At 41.1% G+C, this 21,803-nt stretch overlaps 1 protein-coding gene across 1 annotated transcript; it reads right to left on the bottom strand.

Annotated features, from left to right (window-relative positions):
* Positions 1–456: 456 nt before the first annotated feature.
* tfpia (tissue factor pathway inhibitor a) lies at positions 457–16,238 on the bottom strand. The gene is made up of 7 exons (XM_057034632.1): positions 16,040–16,238; positions 7,605–7,808; positions 3,683–3,859; positions 3,229–3,285; positions 2,838–2,897; positions 1,223–1,408; positions 457–1,136 (listed from the first exon to the last, which is right to left on the bottom strand). The coding sequence occupies exons 1-7, from the start codon at positions 16,125–16,127 to the stop codon at positions 1,066–1,068; spliced, it is 843 nt and encodes a 280-aa protein (XP_056890612.1). The 5' UTR covers positions 16,128–16,238; the 3' UTR covers positions 457–1,065.
* Positions 16,239–21,803: the final 5,565 nt, after the last annotated feature.

Below are 21,803 nucleotides of genomic sequence, written 5' to 3'. Positions count from 1 at the left end.
ATTCTAATGAACCGAAAAAATCATTGTTTTTAGGGTGATGTAACAATCCACTATTACGATTATATTTATTGTTATATAATTTTCATTACAATTATAGTGAGATCAAGATTCATTGTTTCTTTTGGCAGTAAAATAAACAAACGCAAGTTTTGCTTTTAAATTTTGTCTTTTCCTCCTTTATATTTTGCTTGCCAAATTTCCGGTGGAAAAAGGGTTTTGATCTCATGGAGATTTAAACAAAAAAGTCCAACCTTAATAACAATAATAACAGCAACACTACTACTACTAATCCTAATAATAATAACATGAATAATACTAATATGAATAATAATAACTATTAACAATAAACAAAAACATCCCCTTTTCCCTCAAACTTAGGGCATTGTAGGAAAAAGAAAGGTGTCTTTATATTTTCATTGAGTGCAAAACAGAAGAACAGCAACACATTAACAATAATTATGACTTACATCAAAGTTTATTGTAAAAAATCCGACAGTCCAGGAGGTTATTTTATTTCCAAAGCTCAACCCAGCAGTCAGCAGATTAAAGAGACCACACTGCCCTCTGCTGGTCACCTCTCCCAACAACATCTGACACGTCGCATGTGTGTCAAATGGATACATGGATTAAAGTCAAAGCACACAAGGTTTATGTTTATTTTCCCCCTACTCAAAATAGTTATTTTCTCATTCATGTTATTCCACATGTTTGATCCTGGAAAAAGGATAATCCAGCTGTTAAATCGGTTAATGCTGTTATTCACAATGATAACCTAAAAAAAACCTGATACAAAATCACCTGCTATATTTTAAAGCCTATCAATTAAACTAGGCCATAACTCTAGTGCTACAAATAAATGTAAAATATAACATCTTGCCGGTGCGGCGCGTAAAAGTGTTAGACTACAGCAAAACATACACGTTTTTTGTCATTGAGATATATAGAAATAATGGGAATGATCAGATTGCACTTGCAAAACATGACTAAGCATAGTAGCAATAAAAACAATACAGTAAACCTAAAAAAACAGACATAAATACAGGTGACTGCACAGATTTTTGGCTTTTAGGTTGAGCGGTTTAGTATGTAATCGATGTTTTTCTTCCTTATTCGGATGATCCTCCTGTGAGCTCCACCTGAACAAAATAAGACACATATATTCACTTTCCTCCACGAGAAAGCAGTGAAATGCACATTTCTGTCACTGATCTTGCAGGCATACCCTTTCGGCCTTTGCACTTGGCAATGCAGTTTTTGCGGAGAACAAAGTTGTTTTCATTCCCCCCGCAGCCGCTGTAGCTAAAGGCCTGGCACCTCTTGGTGATGGAGTTGTACGTGAACCTCCGCTCTTTTCCATCACATGTCCCGGGGTCCGTGGGAAAGGAACACAGGTCTGTGGGTTTCACATCTGGAAAAACATAGCACAAATCAGGGTCTGCAGCATCCTCAGTGATCTCAATGCCACACGGGATCATGTCCTGATTTATTGCTTCTGTTTGAGCTGAAAGAGACGTATTATTACTAATCATATTCTTATTTACATTGTCTAAGTTCAATATTTGATTTTAAATAGATTTGCAATGGTCACTCAACACAGTGGCAGCAGGATAAAAATTATAGCCTAAAACCTCCCGGAGGGTCCAAATGAAAAATAATGTTAAATCCCCTCGGTGACTTCTGGGTCAGACAGTGCAATTGTTCTCATGAGGTAGCATCAAGTTTAAAACCAACAGGATGTCGAAGATCCCTCTGGATTTCTGAGTCTGAGCCCCGACTAACTCCAGAAAATTTGTATCTATTTCAAAAAAGTTGACTGGAATATGGTAAAATAATGATTATGCTTCCTAAGTATATCTAAACACAACGGGTTATGCTACCTGAAAGTGCGAATCACTATTTCACCGTTAGATGTCAGTATTGAGCTTTAACAGCGGGGCGAGCTCTCCAAAAATATGAGCATACCTAAGATTTGATGCTGTGAGCGGGCATAAACCTGCCACTTAATAGTTATTCTTGAGATAAATCGAGACCAAATGTTATCCTCCAACTCCATCTACAGCGGAGCGACTCCTGGGAATCAGACCAGACGCTCTCTGTGAGTTCTTACTTCAGCACAAAGGTGGCTCGAAGCCCAACAGAGATGGATTCTCTCACTCCTGATGTGCAGAAAAAACTAATGAGCAAAGGAATGACAAATGAGCTGCAGGACAGAGACATGGGCCCAACCCCATCCTGCTCTTTGACTTGCCCAGCAGAATTCTTTTTTCTCTCTTGTCTGCTGCTTTTGCATCACCGCACCACCACATTTTACTTGATTTCAGTGCCGTTATTGGCAGCACTCACTGGATTAACAAATGAAGTGGATTAGCTCACTCTGAGGTTTAAAAGAATACCAGACACTTTTGGACATGAGGACAAGATGATTGATCTAATACCGCCTTTGTTAATCTGTCTCAAATGTCTTCTCACGTTTGATGTCACCACAGGGTAAACACCCTGGCTTTGGGAAGGTCTTTGCTGGATGCATCTCCAAGCATGTGCTTTGAAAATTTCAACTGCTGGCGTATCAGCCAAATTCCAGCCTTACGGCAGAAGCAAGTCCAAGAAGCACAGTCTTAAAACAGATGCAGATCATTAAAAACACAACTGGAGTTTGCTTCTGATCCCAAACTTCTGGAGGAAATCGGATGAGTTTTTTTTTTCTTTTAAATTGACTTCTGAACTGACCATTTCCTAAAAAGTCTCATGCTGTCGGTTATACGGTATATAGAGATCAATCAAAACCTTTCATGCAACAATGACCAGCATGTTTAAATACAAACAGAAGTGGCCAATACCTGTCGCTTCTTGACTGGTGTTATTCGTCTGCACCTGATGGTCAAACGTAGCCGGTTCCCCTGTGAAACCAGGATATTGATGACATCACTGATGATTACTCTTAACATATTCCCTGTTTACCAGATAATACTGCAAACAAACAGCCAGACAAGCATGAGCTGGAACAGAGCTATCTGTTACAATTATTATAGGAACAAGATTCTTTTGATTGGAAAAACACTCTCATTTCCAGCCTCCAGTCCATTAGCAGATGCACATCTGCACACTGGCACAAAGCGAGGTTTCTCCATTGAAGAGCTCCCAGAGCTGAAACTGGGGTTTTTCCTGCTTCTAACTCCAGTATTTCATTTACTATGCATGTAGAACAAAGTTGTGTTCTCTGAGACTTACCATGATCCATAATGGGCTGCTCTTTTATGGGATTAACTGGGTCTTCAGTCGGCTTTGCTATGATATTAAAAAAAGAAATGAGAAGATTTGTAACACGGTCCATTAGAACTGGACTACTTTTAAATAATATCATTAGTATCAGACCAGAACTGCCACCAATCCACTTTTTTGTTATAGATCTAACTATTGATTTTCAGCACAAAACTCCAGAGTTAAAGAGCAACTTGTTGTTTCCTTAGTCAATTCAGAGCAGTTCTACAGTTTGATTTCGCACTTGGTTGAAATTAATCGATGGTCATTGAACTGTAACCGTGTTTGATTTTGGCTCTTTTTGACCACACAATTATGCACAGTGTGGTCGTGAGCCACACCTCGATCGAGGCAAGAACAAAGTTTCAGCTCAGCATGACATCAAATTTCAGGCTTTTAGAGGTGTCAAGACAACCGGACCTACCTGGGCTCTGACATTTGGCCTGGCACTCCGCCATGCTCCTGAAGTTGTTGGCATTACCGAAGCAGCCGCCGTAAAAGAAATGCTTGCATTGCTGACTCCTGCTGTCATAGTAATAGCGCGACAACAGGCCTCGGCAGGGGCCGGGGGCCTCCGACAGATGACACGGGGTCTTATTGTCTGGGGAGAATAAAACAGAGCGGGAATGAGAAATCCAGCCTATGAAAAGTGACTTTTTCCATCCATCCATCCATCCATCCATCCATCCATCCATCCATCCATCCATCCATCCATCCATCCATCCACCCATCACCCATCCATCCATCCATCCACCCATCATCCATCCATCCTCCATCCATCCATCCACCCATCAATCATCCATCCATCCATCCATCCATCCATCACCCATCATCCATCCACCCATCAATCATCCATCCATCATCCACCCATCCATCCTCCATCATCCATCCATTCATCATCCATCCATCACCCATCATCCATCCATGCATCCATCCATCCATCCATCCATCCATCCATCCATCCATCCATCTATCCATCCATCCATCCATCCATCCATCCATCACACTGATTAAAGTTGTTAGTAATATATCATTATTCTCTTTTTCCATCCCATCCAGTAAAGTTTTCATTTCTATACATTTTCTATGCAAAGCCCCGGTGAAGAATGTCTGAGTTTTTGCTTGTTTTTGCACCCCATTTTATTAAGAAATTCACTGGGAGGTTTAATGAAACCCAAACACTTCAGGGGATTTATTTCCAGCAGGGACACAATAATAAAGACAAGGGGGGGGGGGGGGAGCCAAAGCCCGGAGAGAATATGAGGTTCGGAATAATAAGGAGCAGGTCATGGTCAGAGCTGTTCAACTTCCTGTGACTCCAGCAGAGACGTCCATCGTGAAGCCAGCGAACCGAAACGTCCCCTTTTCTGGAACCTTTATTCCAGCTATCGTCTAGCTGTTGCTTCTAATGTTTCAATCGTCTCACACTCAAAAACAAAGGTGTCACAACTGTCACGGGGGTTCCAGGAACCTGGAACTTAAACCCTTTCCATGTGGGTGACAGGAAGGCTATATTCCACTTGAATCAACTCTGTATTTCTTAACCCGGGCACAAACTGACAGGTTAAGTGGCCAATACTTCTCAACAGTGAGCTCAGAGAGAAGAACACACTCGTCTGATATGGACACAGGCGCTGGTGCTGTGGAGGACTCCGCACAAGTGCAGTTTTCATTAGGTCATTTGTATATACTATATATATACTATAGGCCCATGAAGTAAACAAAAGCTGTAAATCTGCAGAAAACAAAAGAACTTTCATATATTTTCAGGCTACAGCAGCAGGCTTAATGTAATGATGAGGGGGAAACCGATACAGCTATCAGGATCTAATCCTTATTATTGTAGTTGAGTGGCATCAGGACGGTAAAACGAAGAGCATGTTGGGGAATGTCGCCACACGAGCGTGTTTATCAGTTCAAGCCTTTGAATGGCCTTGAAGAGTAACCATGATTAAGTGGCTGTCAGTGTAACTGGACCCGTGTTTTCTAAGGTGACTTTGGCTTGTGTCAGAGGCTGTAGATTCCAGTTATGAATAATGCAGAAATCCCAGTTTCCGTCGGAGATGTGGAGACGGAACATTTGATTTGTGTTCCAGGCAGAGTTATCGGTTAGTTCCAGGACTGAGTCATATCAGCCCCGGTTAGCTTTGGCTACTCTCTAAAGAGAACCTTCATATTTCAGCAAAACATAGTGTACAGGATGTTTGGCAAGATATTTGTGAAGAAACATACCCCTTCATATTTTTGTAAGTTGAGATGAGTGTTGTGAAATGACTTTTCATTGAATTTAATGGGAAAATAGTAATGTTTACATTCTACCCCTCCCTGATGGCTCTCCTTGGATATTTCCTTCTCATTCCTTTCCCGCTCCAAAGCATTTCAGGATAGTCTGAAACTGTTTGCTTGAACTGTGTTGACCAGAATATCTGGAGAAAAAATGATGTATAATGAAACTGAAACCAAAATAAATGAGAAATTTCTATTTGATAGTGAGCGAGAGAAAAAAAACAACAGCACTCAGCTGCCATCTAAAGATGACATCTTTGACCTTTTCAGGCTGTAAGAGAGAAGCTCTGTTATTACTTGTTGGTTTTTTCTACATGTTTTACGTTTTCATCATTAAATTTCATTACAAGGGAACCTGAACACAACAACATCTAAACGACAATAATCCTGACAGGAAAACACAAAAGGACACAGAAATTATTACACTTGACACTATAAATGTTGCATTTACAGGCTGCCTCTAAAACAGCCCACTAAGCCTAAAATCCTACAGGCCCCAAACTTCCACTGACCCATCTGGCTGACTTCCTGTTGGCTTGATGCAGACACAAATGGGATGAAATAATTATATCAGGAGGCTCCAAGGGAGATCGATACATACTTAATACATCATGGACTACAGTCCTGTCCTGAGAACACAAACGACCCTCATAATGCCGGATATAGTGTAGAAACAGCAGTCCTGAGCAGTTAGAGAATCGCTCACCGCATGGCTGATAAACCCTCTGGGCTGTCTGTAGGGCAACAGTCCCATGCTCTACAACTATGTCATCATTTCAGCAGCGTTCACCATTGACTGTGACCTCTCAACCCTCTGAGGACACCAAACTAGAATTGAAGCTAACACTGATAATGTCCCGTGAGCAGTACGATCAGAGGTTTAGTCACTTAAAATAATTTAAAGCCAGATACTCTTTTAGCGTCTGCATTAAAAGGCCTGTATTTTATCATCTCAGCCTATAAAGAGATCAAAACACAACTATTTGACAACTTTGTCCATTAATACACAGCAGAAATGGTTAAAATTTGGCAATTCAGCTTCATCTCAACAACAAAGATCACACACAGGGGATCTGCCACCTAATGGAGCAGATCCGCTAGAAAACATGGCGAAGCCTGAAGGACACAAATTCATTCAAAAACCAACTGGCTGTTTGCATAATGTATCAGTGCAGAGCAATAAGAAATTGAAGGTTATTCTCTGCCAACAGGAAAAGGTGATAAATGTGCTGTTAGGACACAAATGAGAGCGAGTTTCATGAGAATCACACATAATGGAGCATTACAAGCGTGTGCCTGGTCCTGCTAGAGGTTGCACACAATTTCAGACTATTCTGCTCTTCCCCAGGTTTCCATGGTGGACAGAAGCTATTTCTCACACCCTCATCCAAACAACTCAAATGATTTTGAACCAGCTCCAAATAATCTCCTAGGGGTGAAAGGTGTTGCTGTTGCAGCTGTAAGTGCTTGTATTGACTAGAGTAGTGACTGAAAATGTCTTTTTCCTTCTTCTTCCTCTTCTACTCAGTGCAGTTATTGCCTGCCGTGTTAACATTTACCTCTAGTTGAAGTTAAATGAATATTTTTTTTGTGCCGAAATCATTTCTCTCTCTACAAAATTGTAGTCTTCACGCTGTTATCTGTTCACATATCCAGCAGCTAATAATGTGTTTTAATGTTAACAATTAAATTGATTTCAACTTTTACTTTGGCATTTTCAACAGACTAAAGGACGCATGGGTGTTTGTTTCTTTTTTAACACATATATATTTCTATTAAAAGCTTGCCTTCAGGAGAAGCGTAGAATTAATGTGCTGGCAAGAATCCATTTTAGCCACATACGTATCAACAGAATGACTGTAATAGGATTTCAAGCCCAAGGTGACAATTAAGTTTTAATATGACAATGGAGGTCCTTGAGCAATCGAGTGGTTGTCAAAAATACCACATAACAAGGCCAAATTATCCAGTGCACCAATGAAAATGTAATTTCTTTGCATCACTGTTATCAAATAGTTTTGATCACATTTTTGAGGTGAGTCTGCTGTCGTGAGACTTACCTGAGACAACACAAGTTTCCTCACACTCCTCCAGCGTCTCAAAATTGTTGGCGTTTCCTCCACAGCCTCCGTATTCAAACAGTTCGCAGCGTCCGTTGTCGACGTTGAAGAAGAATCGGTCTTTGATCGCCTTGCAGGGGCCTTTTTCATCCTTCAGTGCGCACAATTCATTGAAGATCAGGTGCTCGGGCTGTGCTCTGTTTGCTGAGGTGGGACACAAATATTCAGAATGTGCGTGCGTGCATGTCTAGGACAGAGTAAATTTAGCCACCAAACATCAAAACATAGGCCACAGATGTAACAAAATGATGCACACTTAGAATTTCCAAATGCTTTCAGATATTCTGGAAGCAACTTTGCTGATAACTCTGATAACACACAGGAACAAAAATCCAAAATAAATCTTCCAGTAAAGAACATCACATTCAGGAAGGTGGGTTGTTTGTTTTTTAAATCTTTCCTGATGGGAAGAATGCATTTGATCGATTCATGCTGGAGTAAATATTTCGCTAAACACACGGCTTAGCGTCTTTAGCAGTCATAAAAGCGGCTCACGGCAGATCCAGGAGCACATTGACGTAAAACCCTCTGAGCTCCACAAACCAGTTTTGGGAATGTCAACTGGCTAACTCAGCGTGCAGCTCGGAAATGACTTTTTAGTGCCCTCATCCCCGCTGCTGCTGGGTCACGCCTGCAGCTGTGCGGCTCCTGCTGTGTGTTTCTGTGTTGCGGGCGTCAATTAGCAACGTTCCATCTGTGTGTGCTAGCGTACAGCAGGTAGGAGAGATAGAACGGGAGATATGAGCTGATGAGTTTGGACGTGAGGGGTTTTAGCCAAAGGATCTGCAAGGGTAAATGAAGGGTTTGAATGGTCCACTAGGACCAGACCTCCAAAACCACCGGGGTTAAGTCTGACGTCAAAACAAAACACTAGATAAAGAGGGAAGAAAAATTCCTTAACGTTGACCTTCAGGTTCAGAAGAAGAGGAGGGGAACACAGATTAGGTGTAGGAGGGAAAGGGAAGTGCAGGTGCAGGTGCAGAACATTAGAAGAAAGACAGTCATCACACAGCTGGGGAAGCCGACAAGGCCGGGTAAATGTCAGCAGCCGCAGATTAATCACTACTAGCACACCACAAAAATGTGGTTTTTGTGTGGTCTACTGTACATTACTGCAAACATTAACCCTGTATCAGATAGGGAGGAAAATGTTTAAAATGTCCTACAGTGTTGAATACACACACGTATTAACTTTTGATTGATAGAAGTTCTAAATGTTCCTCCGTGTTTGTGTCTAACTGGAATTATTGTAAGACAAATATTTTCTCTCTGAGGTACAAAGTTCTGCCAAAACAGATCCAGAACCAAAACGTTCTGTCAAATCAGCAGTGCGATCAATAAACAAGGGCTCTGCCAAATGAAGCAATCAGATCAGCTCCCGCTACAACCTGCCCTCCCTGATGTGCCGATCAGTTCTGGATCCACAACAGTCACAGAACACGATGTTGTGTGACTGATTTTAAATTTCTGTTTTCCTGTAATGTCTAGTAAAAGGAGCCAAATTGCTCCTCCTGTCAGAGGAGAAATTACACAGTGGCACACTCCCCATCTGGTATCCAACAATTTGGAGCAAATGTACCTGAGTTTTAAGATACACTGAGGAAATTTCACCAGGGTAAATGAGTAGTGTTTGGTTCCCTTGGGGATCTGGGCCGTTAAAGATCATCCTAAAAATAAAGAAGGAAATGAGTGGCTTTGTAATTCTAAAATATTAATCAATCTTCAATCACTCATATCTGTGTTTTAGGATATGATGCATGATTTCAAGTAAAATGACGACATTTTCATGCAATTCACGAATGCACTCTAAGCTCACAGGAATCCCTCGCGTTTTTGAACAGACAGCAAATAAATGCAATCTTCATTTGGCAACTGCCCAGCAAACCTTCTGCTGAACCGAGAGACAGATTTTAGGCTTCCCAAAGCAGCACGTCCTCTGGGCGTCATGGGTACCATTGGAAACATGTCAGAGTTGCTCAACACATGTGCAATGCCAGGGACCTCTGCATGCAAGACGTGGACAGGTTTAGCGAGTTTGCAGCTCTGTCCCAGCTTGTTCTGCATGCAGGAAGATTATCATCTTTCTCCATTTCTGTCTGGGTCTTCCAGTAAATTAGATTTAATCTTAACTGTATAGCCTTAAAACAAAATGACAAAAAATGTATAAATACATGAATGCATTATTAAAGGCTTGGCATCAACACCAAAATAAAATAAGATCAAAATAAGATGAACTAAGTAGATAATAGTTTTATACTGAAAGGATGGAAAAGTTTTGCTTAATGATGTCTTTCACCTCCTGACTGCTAGATGGCACTGTTGTCATCTGTTTTCAATCTTTTGACTACGTTTTCACAGCAATAAGGAAGGAGGAACCACAAAATAAGCACTTCTATCTGGAGCATTAAAAAAATGTAAATTAAAAATAACTGCAGTGGAATTTCATCAAATTAACATCCTCTAATTTAATATTGCCATGTGCTAAAACTAATATCCAGTTCATCAATCGATTTAAGCCCCGCCTCCACAGTCCCTTTGCGCCCCAATCTCATGAACTCTGCTGAGCTTCTATAATAATCCACAAACAAGAAGGAAAACACTGCACAGTAATTAAAGCTGCTTCAATGGTAACAATATCAGTCCTCCGTCCTCCAATCAGATCCACGCACAGAAGCATCAATGCTCTGAAACATAAGCTGCATTCTTCTGGAGCAAATTGGGCTGGCATGTGAATACGCAGGTATACAGGCTATTTTTTCCCATGAAACAATTCCTTTAATTCAATAACTATCAATAAGTATTTCCTATTTATCATTATTGTAGAGGGGTTTCTTTACCGTCCCTCTCTAAGCAAAGACAACCGCATGACCCGACCAGGTCATTGTGAGGGTTCTTTGGTGAAGAAAGCTAAAGTGTACATCAGCGGTGCCGTAGATAAGCACGAGAGATTCAATCAGCATTTATCAGAGCTGCGCCTGGAGCAGCGGACAAAGGGCTGAGGGTGACTCACAGCCTAGCGCAGGGTTTTACAACTGCACACACATGAAGGCTCTGGGTGGATTCTATTCATCTTAGATACTCCCAGGGCTTCGGTCTATTTCCATGTGTAGAAAGACTCCCCTGAATCAAAGTTTTTGATAGGGAAATGGAATGAATGCAAAGAGAAGCTCAAAATTGTGTGTGGTGAATGAATCTGTAGCTAAAAATATGACAGATTGGTTCACTGACGATGTAGAACTGAGCATTTCCTCCACATGGAAATCCTCTCATGTTATCAGCTAGTTATAGTAAAACATGCATATTCCACTTGTCAAATGCAAAAGCACGTCAGTCTGGAATGGTAGGCCCACAGGAAGCATGTCAGATAGACCGTTTCCTTGTACAGAATCGTACATTCTGAAAATAGAAGTACCGTCACTGGACTGGGAACCTCCAGGCTGCCCATGCACTCCCATGAACAATGGTCTGCCCATCGAGAAAAGTTCAGGATGAGTTTAATTGAGGTGTAATTGAACTTTCTGAATTGGGGAACCATCTCTGTATTGATCTGTGCTGAATCATCCTTTACTCAATTTCAGCAAAACCAATAAACCCGTGTGTGAGTTTCACCCTGTACTGTACATTTAACCTCCCAGTTACAATCACACTTCTGCCTGAGCCATGAAAGTGACTCTGGCCATCAAAAATAATGCTATAACTCCCACAAATATGGAATCATTTCTAGTAGTTTGAGTAGTTTTAGGAAATGAAATCTTGATTTACAGTCAGAAACGTCCTTCGTGACCTACAGATCGGTGCTTAAAACTGGAACTATGTGGGAGTTTAAATGAAATTGATTCCATGTGGGGTTCATATTTCCATTCTTCGCTATTGATGCTGTTGACGAGAATTCGATACACTTTTTTCTCTTTGCTATATGTCTGGATCTTGTGATTTAATCATCAACAGTAAAAGAATTGCAGACTTCTTAAGAAGTGCATGGAGTGGTTTCACTTTCTCCAGATTCTCTCTGCATATTTTTAGTGGGAGCTTTTTCACAATTTGGATGAAATTCAAGAAGATTAGGACTTTCTGTTCTCAACAATAAATTGAGTGTGAAAACTGAAAGTTCATGCACAGTTTAATAATTGGCAATAATGGTGAACGTGTGAGGGAGGTTAGGAAAGGCTGCAAAAAAACAACAAAAAAACCTGACGCTAAGCCGACGCTGCAGATCATCGCATTTGAGCTCATTAAAGGTTGGCCTTTAAGCAGCTATAGACGTCGACCTCATTTGTGCAGAAAATCTTGCACAAAGACTTCCTGTAAGCTCTTGGTGGTAGGAAATCAAAGCGAGCTCCGGGCAGCATCCGAAGAGCCATCTCCAGGAGATCAAAGAAATCCCCTGGAAACACGGTGACATTTTTGCCAGCAGGAGAAATCGCTTAACGCTGCTATAGGCATTCGGAAACAGTTAGGCCTCGCTTGTTGGGAAAGTTCGGAACACTAATCGCGGAACCTGATCCGGTACATTGACGAGTGTGACGTCTCCAGGATGATCAGTGTTGGCGTGTCCACAGGAAAATCGTTTAAGTCTGTCACTTCTCAGCGGTTCGACATGAGTGTTTGTGATTTCTGTGGCGTTGCTCTGGCTGGAAGCACTGAGGGGAAATATTAATTATCCACGAGGCCTGTGAGAGCCATGCATCTTTAATAAGCACCCGTGAGCCGGGACGGCAGGTGGTGAGGGAGGAGCGATTCAATGAGTGGGATAATTGTTGCTCCACAAGTCCAGAGCTTTGGTAAACCCCCTGTTTTTGCTGCCAAGCCAGAGTTTCATATTCACATTTGACTTTTTCAGCAGCAGCCTCTTCAAATTCTTTTGCCTTTCAGGGTCAGATATAAAATCAAACTCTTTGTCTTTCACGGCTTTGACGTTTCCTCATTCTTGAACAGCTGATATTCCTGATATCCCTCTAATGTCAGCACAGAGGTGGAAATATCCACGGTCTCCGTCTGCAGGGGTGTAATCCTTTCCGTGCAATATCTAAGTTAAGCCCAGTACCTCCTTCCAACTTGGATAAGGAAAGAGGGAGAAGCAGAAATCCCAGAAAATGTTGCCCAACAATCCTACTTGGTGCCAATTAGTGTGTCAGCTGCAGGTTAGAAACTCATCACATTGGTTTTCAAACATGTGGGAGCGTGTTAATAAAGTTTAATGTGTTTGCTGCCTCTAAATGGTGGCCTAGATTTTTTAGTCCAGGAGGATTTGGCTGGCTATAAAGTTCGACATAAGAAGCAAAAGCCTGTGGCAGAGGATACAAGGCACCATCCGCCAAATATGGGAGATTTCAATGATTCCAGTCCTATAATAACTCAATGCTGTGAGAATATAGATTTCACATTCAATAATAAAAATTGCTCATAGAAATTTATAATGTTAATGGTGCAAAGGATACTGGCTTATTAGAATGTGACTAGATTAAAGTGCACTCTCTCTGCCTGCAAAGACGATAAATTCTCACAAATGCTGTGATTCAAATTGAGGAACTAATACTGGAAACTACCTGGGCCTCATAATTTGAATCTTTTGAAAGTGGCAATTTGTGTGCAGAAGATCATTAGTGTGCCAATGTAGGTCAGTCAATCATTGTACTGGTCCCTGAGAAACTGGAATATTTTGAACAGAAATGGACAAAATGGGCAGAAAAGAGTTGTTGTCATGATGTCAGCCTTGTGTCATGAAAGGGATATGGACATTTCTTCAAATACTTACACCTAAATCTGACAGTTTTCTAATGTTTCATTATATTTGAAAGGGATTAAAAGTCAATTGCAGATAGTTTATCTGATCCTAAAGCATCAAATTCATGCTACGCTTTTGGAATTCAAATATGGCAGTTTAGCTAAACTTTTAAATATACCGGTATAACTGTATTAATTATTGAGTAGTAAAGTATAAATCCCATTGGTCTATTGCTGCATTTTATTAGAGCATGAAGAAAAGCAACACATTAACATCTGGTTGATCATTATGTTAATCTAACAGTGGCAGCCGTTCAGAGGGAGCAGTCAAGCCTTAAACGATGCAGGTGGCACACCTCCAGGCTTCAATGTGCCGTTGGGAGCTACTTAAAAGGTCGTGCTGCCAGATTTTCTCCAGGAAAGAAGTAAACAGCAGAAATGTTTTTCATTGGAGATACTCTCTGCAGATAGATGTGGTTTTCTAATAATCCACAATGGCATTCATTCCACAATATTTATCAAAGATTGGCAGCAATGGATAACTTGCTCCCAACACTGAGCCAAAATCAAATACTATAACACTTCCTGGTAACAGTTGTTTTGTTAGCACAGTCAGAAGAAATAATAAACTCGATGACCCAGTGGCACCGCAGTGACCCTGAAGACCTCCTACTCTATACACATCGCATAGATGTTCATGCCCCCCCCTCCAAACACACACACACACACACACAAACACACACTCTCACATACACTGATTCGGCTTTACAGAGCATAAAAATTAGAAATCTCGGTTCAAGGAAAGATTTGAACCGTTGAAAGCTCATCGTCCACTCCCACCTTGTCTGAACAAGCACGGACTAATCACTCTTTTATTTGTACTTCAACAAGTTCAGACTTTTTTCTCACTCTTTACTCTGTAGATATTCAGAGTCCACGCACCCCTATTAAGCCGTGCAACGGGATTCTCGTCAGCAGAACATACTCATGCTTTGCTCTGGACCTTGTCCCCTGCTTTTCAATAGTCTACAATTGCAAGAACACAAGTAAGAACATGGACAGGGTTTTTTCCATGTGCACTGCTTTTTTCCATGTCTAATTATCTCCAGCAACTCTGCATCCTGTAAGATACAATTTCCTGAAGTCAGGCTTAAAGTTTCCAATTATTTCTAGCACAACTAATGCAGGAAGTGGTGAGCTAGCCTTGTCCATTGGCAGATGGACAGATGGACTGCAGGCACTCTGCAGGCTCACAGATAATAGTAGTATCGGGGTTTTGTTTTGAAAAACACAACCTAAACTCTGAGAGGAAGATGGCTAATTAGTATCCTCTTTAGTGTCGTTGCCCTCTCAGCAAAAGTAAACAAAACATCCAGCCAACCGAGACAGAACAGAGCTTTTACTTATACGTGCACCCAAGATGGATCTTTTATGTTTTATCTTTTGGCATTTCACCACAGCGAATCATCCTCCCCCATCTCCCATCCTTCTCTATCACACTAACTAACTTCACGTCCTGTCTAACTAGGTCCTTATAGCTCATCATAGGTCTTCTAGTTCTCCTGTTCCATCCTCGGAATCCTTCTACTGTTATACAATATGACATGTGCGTTATAAATGAGCACTCGTGGTGGAAGCTGTTCCAGCAACTATAAAGGTTGCGCGTATGGATTCATCCACCCGAGGGTGGTTCACAATTGGGGGTGTCTGGAAGACCTCCAAATTTATAATTTGATGACCACATACAGAACCTCACCTTAGCTGACCCCTTTCAGTGTGAAAGCTCTAAAAATGGAGCTCTCACCTCCCTTTTCCTCTATCGTAAAAGTCAACAGGTATCTCTAGAGCAGTTATTTAACCTGTATCATGACAAAGATAGAAATAGAATTTTAAAAAACATCTAATACTAAAATCAGTGTGGATTTATTAGTGTTATTCAGCGGGGATTTTTTTTTACGAAGTTAATCTTCAATCTGTGCATTGCTCTACCTGCATCCATCAGCACACACTTTCATTAGTAAACAGTAGTGAACTCGGGGATGGAAGGTTAAAGAGGGGTATTAGATTTTCTCCTCCCTCACACCTGCCTCTGCAAACATTTCTAGCCTGCTGAGGAGACGTCATCCGTTCCATTATCCTGATTACGGGTAGTTGAACGTGGGAGGGAGGAGGTGCCGGGCGGTTCAGGTGTGGGTCGTGGCCGCAATGAGAACTATGGTGGACTTTGGCCACATTGCTGCCCTCAGTAACGAGGACACACAACAAAACAGACTTACTTGTGCGCAACTGTGGCGTCGAAACAAAGACTTTAGACTGTGTTGGTCGAGTTCTATTAGCACGTAAAGTTCTACACACTCTGCAAACAAAGAACTTTTCTAGTAACAATATCAAAATAAATGTAATGTTCATTAACATGCATCAATATGTTAAAAAAAATCACGTTAGGATATCCTCAAATGTCACCACATATTGTAAATGTGACAATAATACAATCTTTATATTCAGCTTTGCTTTACGCGTGAATTAAGGACAGTTCGGTTCTGTTGAGCCGCTACGCAGGACCTTATTTGACCACGAATGCGGGAAATAGATTCAAAACAACAATAATGTTTTTCTCCTTCTTTCTTTCTTTTCTTTCTTTTCTTTCTTACCTTCTCTGCGTCTGGAACAGGACCCGAAGCGGGCTACGCAGGAGAGCGAGACGGCGCACAAAAGCCACCACTTGTTGAATCCGGTCATGTTAGTGATCCAGGCTGAGTATGAAGCGCGCAGGGAAAACTTTCATCAACTTTGAGGGCTGATGTGCCCGTGCGTTTGTGTGCGTGTGTCTGTGTGTGCGTGTGAGAGAGGGAGAGTGCGCGCCTTGTGGGCGACTTCCGCTTGATAACGCCACTTTGACAGCGTTCTATAAATGAAAATAGCAAAAAGAAAAAAAGGATAATAAACATACTCAGCGAACTGGAACTTTTTACACACACGCGCACGCACGCACGTATGTACTGTATATATCAAATAAGACAAATGGGTTTGTGCTCTCCCCTCTCTCTCACTGGCTTTATTTATTATATTAAATTCTCATCTAAAACTAAAACCTGTTTAACTCAACTGTCAATCTTCCTGCAGGCAGCAGCAGTGTGTTTTTAGAGGCTCCTCCACACGTTTACTTCAGGGTCAAGCTGCTGTCATGAAATTACAGACCGTCACTATGGCACCCACACTTTCCTGGCCTGACTTGAAGTCAGCTCATCCAATTTGAAAATTCTTTCCATTAAACTATAATTGACTGCATTCAATGCTGAAGAGGACTTGATGCAGGATGTTGATTTTTTAACCATTTTTGCTGTGTAAAGATGGAGGTCGTCCATTTTGTTTTATGTCTAAAGTGTAAAATTAAATGAAAACACTTAAATGTCATGTCAAAACTCCCCCTATTGGACACGAAAGAAGCTAAAATATTTTTTATCTACTCTGCTGTCTCATACGATTGATCCCATATGCTGCCAGAACATACGTTTCTAAAAGCTTATATCAGTATCTGTGGTTAAAAACGTGATTTATTGTCACCATGTGTTCGCTCTGAGGCCATGTTAGCCAGCTGAAGGCTTTACTCTTACTGACTTTAATCTTTCTTCTCATGTTTCTCTTGGATCAAGAACTGAATCCGCCTGCTGACATATTAAATTGTTCCTTTAATCATGTTCTCATTTTTTAAAAACGTGCTATTATCCCAGAGTAAGAGATTATAGCTAAAACAATGTTCATCATTAATAAATCTCACACATCATCAAATTGGCTGCCAGGCTTCCAGATCTGATTAGGGTCATCTGTGAATATACCTTTATCATCTGAAATAGTGCACTTTTGGCTAGTTTGGAAACTGAATTTTCATCACTTCAATTCCTTATTTCTTTCGCATAACTGCCAATTTTGACCATACAGTCAGTGTATACGCACTGCGACTTTATTTAGTGTATTTCAAGCTTGAGTCCACAGCATCTGAGACGCATGACCTCCTGTCCTGCAGAAAGGGGGGGTGATACAAAGTACAAAGATGACGATACGGTCACTGACAGTAATGATTCAGTGTTGCGAGCTGACTAAGGCGCTTAAATGGTCATGTGAGTCATGTGGCCGCAATTCCACCTTTAATAACTGTTAAACATTTCTAACCTATATGTTAATAACACACCAAGCAGTACTGAACAAATGAGGTGTTACAGTAGAGTAATATTAAAAGAATGATTTGACAGAAACAGTTGTCGCATGTTCATCAGTGGCCACACACATTCTTTCCTCCTCCGCTCAGACAATGCAGTGGTTGCCAAGACCGTCCCTTTTTGGTCAGGTCTAACAGAAGAGGTCTTGCTTTGTCCCCCCTCAACAGCTGGGGAAATCTGTGTGGTGAAAGCCAATATTTGACTTCCACTCCCCCGCGGGGCTCCTGAGGTGCAATCAAGCTTGCCTCCCAAGCCCCGACTGTCTACATGGAGCATGTAAACAGCCGGCAGCACAGCCGGGGGGATCGTACTGGTCAGCTCCCAGTGGTGACAGCCTGGAACTTAATCATTTTGATGTGGAAGAGGAAGACAAAAGCAGCTGTACATTATATTTGCAACACTAGCTCACCAATAAAGCCCAATATCCTTTTTTAAACCTATATGAAGATGTTACTGATGATGTGAGTCAGTTTCATAACAGTAACACACCCTGAGTAAATGATGAGTCTTCACGCTGCCAGTATGAGCCTGACCACTGATGTTCCTGACACAAAAGTGTGTCATCACTCTCTAAAGCATTTGGAGCGACTTTGGTGGGGGACCGTTATATTCCAGACAGACTTACATCACGGAACAAGATTTTAAAGTGCTAATTTCATGATGTTATGATGGGAAGGTGCAGATGCACATGTAGGCACGCTGTGCTGTCTGTTTGTGCATGTTTGTAATGTCATTGGACAAGAATGTGTGTGTGTGTCTGCAAGACTAATCAGAGCGGTGTTACTCAATTTTCCGAGAGAAAGGGTGCTTCTGCTTTCCCGTTTCTCAGCGTGGACACTGGCACAAGTCTGCCTCAAAGCTGGAATTTCCTGCATGCTCATTTTCTCATGACAGTATGTTTCAGACATGGATTGTACAACATCTAATCCTGTTTCCGGTGGCCTGACCATCCCCTCTGCCACTTTATAGGTTAATATAAGCCCTGAAATTCATATGGAAGATAATGGGGATCAGGAATTTTCTCTCGTTTATCTCCACAAACAACAGTTGCAGGAGAAACACTGCTGCCTGAAATAAAATAAAAATATCCAATTACTTGGTCTCCACCTTTAAAATAGTACCAGTTAGCTCAGTTTTAGTTTTGTAGATGCAGCAGTGTCATCTTCATTTATAATTGTGTGTCTTCAACTACGTCCAAAAGCTTTTAATAACGTAGGGGAAAAGCCTGAACTTCTTGAATGAAGTAGTACTTTATCAGTCCCCTCTTTTTTATAGTTTGTAGTATTTTTTGCTGCATATATATTCAAATTCACCTTGTGGTCATTCTGCACACATTTACCATGACCTTTAACCTCTAACCTCTAACCCCCCACCCCTGCTTAGTGGCAACATACGTGTTGAACCTGCCTGGTTCACTTCTTGGCTTAAATGCTGTAACGCTGTGCTTCTTGGAAAAATGTCATGTGGGTCTGTGTGTGCGTGAGTGTGTATGTTGCTCTGCTATCTGGGACACTGGCCCAGGTGAGATAAAGCATCTGGACTGTAAGCGTGTCACCATTTGACACCAGTGTGTGAAGCTGAGTCATGGGCCCCCGAGCTGTGCCGTGGTGCACGGAGATGAATAATGAAGTGCACCAGAGGTTCCAGAATCCAGCAAGAGTTCCACGTCAAAGCCAACAGGTGGTTGGTTCATGACTCATCGATTTATAAGAGAGCGCTTATTTCCTCATTCATATGCCCCTTCCACCAACACGGAGCTCAGCCCATGTAAAATGGTGACTTACGCTGATTCATTTAGTTACTGATGTAACGACATACTCCAGGAAATAAAAGCCTGTTTTGCTTGGTTTTAATGATTAGTAGTACTTGTATATTCACACAGTTTAGAGCACGGAAAAGTGAGATTCATCAATCCGCTTTGCAAATCATCCTTTCTTCGTTATGTTTAAATGCAGTAAAATAATTTTAATCAAGCTGATGGTCTCGTGTGTGACAGGAGTCAGAAGAGACACGAGAAAACAGAGATTAAACCTTCTATTGGGAGGGGCGCTACAGCAGAAGAGAGGAGACAAACTCAAAAACTGGGTAAAAGTACTTTTTTGGATTCCAAACTCAAGGGAACAGGTCTACTTAAAATTTAAGCTAAACTTTAAATTTCACACATGTGGAGTTTTCCATTTTCTTCTGTGTCTGAACAATGTATTAGTCGTAGCCTAGCAGACATTATAAGTGAGGCAAAGGCTCATCCCTGCCACGTAAATGTAGACATAAACTGCCCTATAGGCGAATGAGCACCCCCTGCTGGAAACATTTCACAAAACACAAAACTTTAAAATACTTTTCTTATTACTTTTTTTTGGCCAATTAAAATGAAGGAATAAACCACCGTCACCACTTCATGTCATTTTCCTGGATATTTTCACAGCAACATAAATGACAAACTATAGTTTGAATTTATAGTTGAATTTATTGGTCATTGGCCATAAATTCTGTAAAAAAATGCTCTGCAGCGTGTGCTCATGGACACTCTTCAAGCATAAATAGGTCAGATTACTTGAACATGTTTAAGAAAAGGTCCACTGAAACACGATTAAAAGGATTTGCTTAGTGGGATGATGTCAAACAAAGGAGCCTGGGGGGATTTTAGGCTATACAATTATTTCATGCAAAAATAGTTCAAAGCCTTTGCTTTTGTGATTAACATCCTTTTTATCCCGAGTAATGCATTTCTGACAGGAAAAAACCTTCTAAAACTAAAAGCAGGCACATCATGAATGTCAATTTTATGCCTTTGCTCGGTTTTCAGATGACACAGCACCTCATTTCTCTCTTGAAGACAATATTCTCAGTATTCTCCCGCATTGTTGGAACGCACAGGCTTGTAATCATGAAAGAAAATAAAGACTGCCTTCGATTCCTCCCCCACTTTTGAGACTAAGAAACAAAGCTGTCTTGAGATCAAATGCAGTTATATTTTGGCAGCGGCAGACACACTTAAATTTATTTGGATTGGCATCGCACTCCCTGGTCACATTTTTGCTATCTATGAATAAACTACAGAAAAATGCTTTTATTGTTCACATCTTTCAAGGCTCTTTACAGGCACACGTGACTACGGAGGCTCGGAGTAGTTGTGTTTTATGTCAGTAGTCATATTTTGACTGTTTCATTTAAAATCCATTATGATGGCATATAAAAGGAAATTGAGAATCTCTACATTATGCTGTAAGTGTATTTGTTTTGTCTTCTGCAATCCTTTAGTAAATAGGCTATTATCCTGGGGCTGACGTCAAATGTCTGCAGATTGCATCCATCTGTTCACCTGGTGGCGTCTTAAAATTGCTCATGAGTAAAGATTAGAAAGAGGGAGAGCTCTTTAAACAAACACTTCAGGAATATTGACCGCACCGTCTCAATGGAGCAGCCAAACCCTGTTGATATTGGTGTTGTTTGTTAGTTTTGCACTGCTGATGTGGAGTTGAGGACAACCCTCTGTATATCCAGCACATGCTGCAGAACAATCAAGCAAACCTTGACCTTTGAACATTTACACACAACTGGACTGAAAGAGATTCCTTCTGCTGGAACAGATTTTAAATGGTACATGTCATGTTTCTAGTCTCATATAATCCACATGTTTTTCCACCCTCCTGTTCTACTGGGAATGGTTTCAGAGTGTGGGATGAAATCAGATTACCTGGAGAAAGCCCACAGGGGCACCAGGACATGCTAACGATGGAACCCAGAACCTTTGCTGTGATTCTACACGATTATCCTGACTGTTGCTGTCAAAAGCGATTAAAAAAAGGTGATTATTGTTCCTCTAAAACATTTTAGACAATTCGAAGATTGTCATTTGTGTAGGCAAATACGTAGTCAAAATCCAGCCAGCCAGATGATTTTGGGACATAAACACGAGATTCGATTCAATAAATCAATGGGTAAAATAATGTCGAAATGATGCCTTTAAATTTGAAAAATACTGTAGCTGTACTACTGTTTTGGTAAATACTCAAATAATGGGTGTGAAACACCTTCTGGTTCTGGATCTTTGGTCTATTTTCTTTGAGATGTTTTCCACCTTCCTGCCAGTCAGAATTCTGTCATCAATTATCCTCCGGATCCGTCATTTACCGCCCATTACAGGCTTCAGCAACATGACTTATGACAAAAGGAAGCACCTCTCTTCTCTCCTTCA

This window comes from Takifugu flavidus, chromosome 1, assembly GCF_003711565.1.
Source record: "Takifugu flavidus isolate HTHZ2018 chromosome 1, ASM371156v2, whole genome shotgun sequence".
NCBI classification, from domain to species: Eukaryota; Metazoa; Chordata; class Actinopteri; order Tetraodontiformes; family Tetraodontidae; genus Takifugu; species Takifugu flavidus.
The sequence above is the reverse complement of the archived record's forward strand: the minus strand, read 5'-3'. Positions and strand labels throughout refer to the sequence as shown.

What these genes read in the sequence shown, in the direction of transcription:
- tfpia (XM_057034632.1), bottom strand. Translation starts at nt 16,127, where the DNA reads ATGACCGGATTCAACAAGTGGTGGCTTTTGTGCGCCGTCTCGCTCTCC. An exon ending in GGCCAAATGTCAGAGCCCAG is followed by an intron (nt 3,286 to 3,682) that starts GTAGGTCCGGTT and finishes TTAATATCATAG; the next exon opens with CAAAGCCGACTGAAGACCCA. An exon ending in CACCAGTCAAGAAGCGACAG is followed by an intron (nt 1,409 to 2,837) that starts GTATTGGCCACT and finishes ATGTTTTTCCAG; the next exon opens with ATGTGAAACCCACAGACCTG.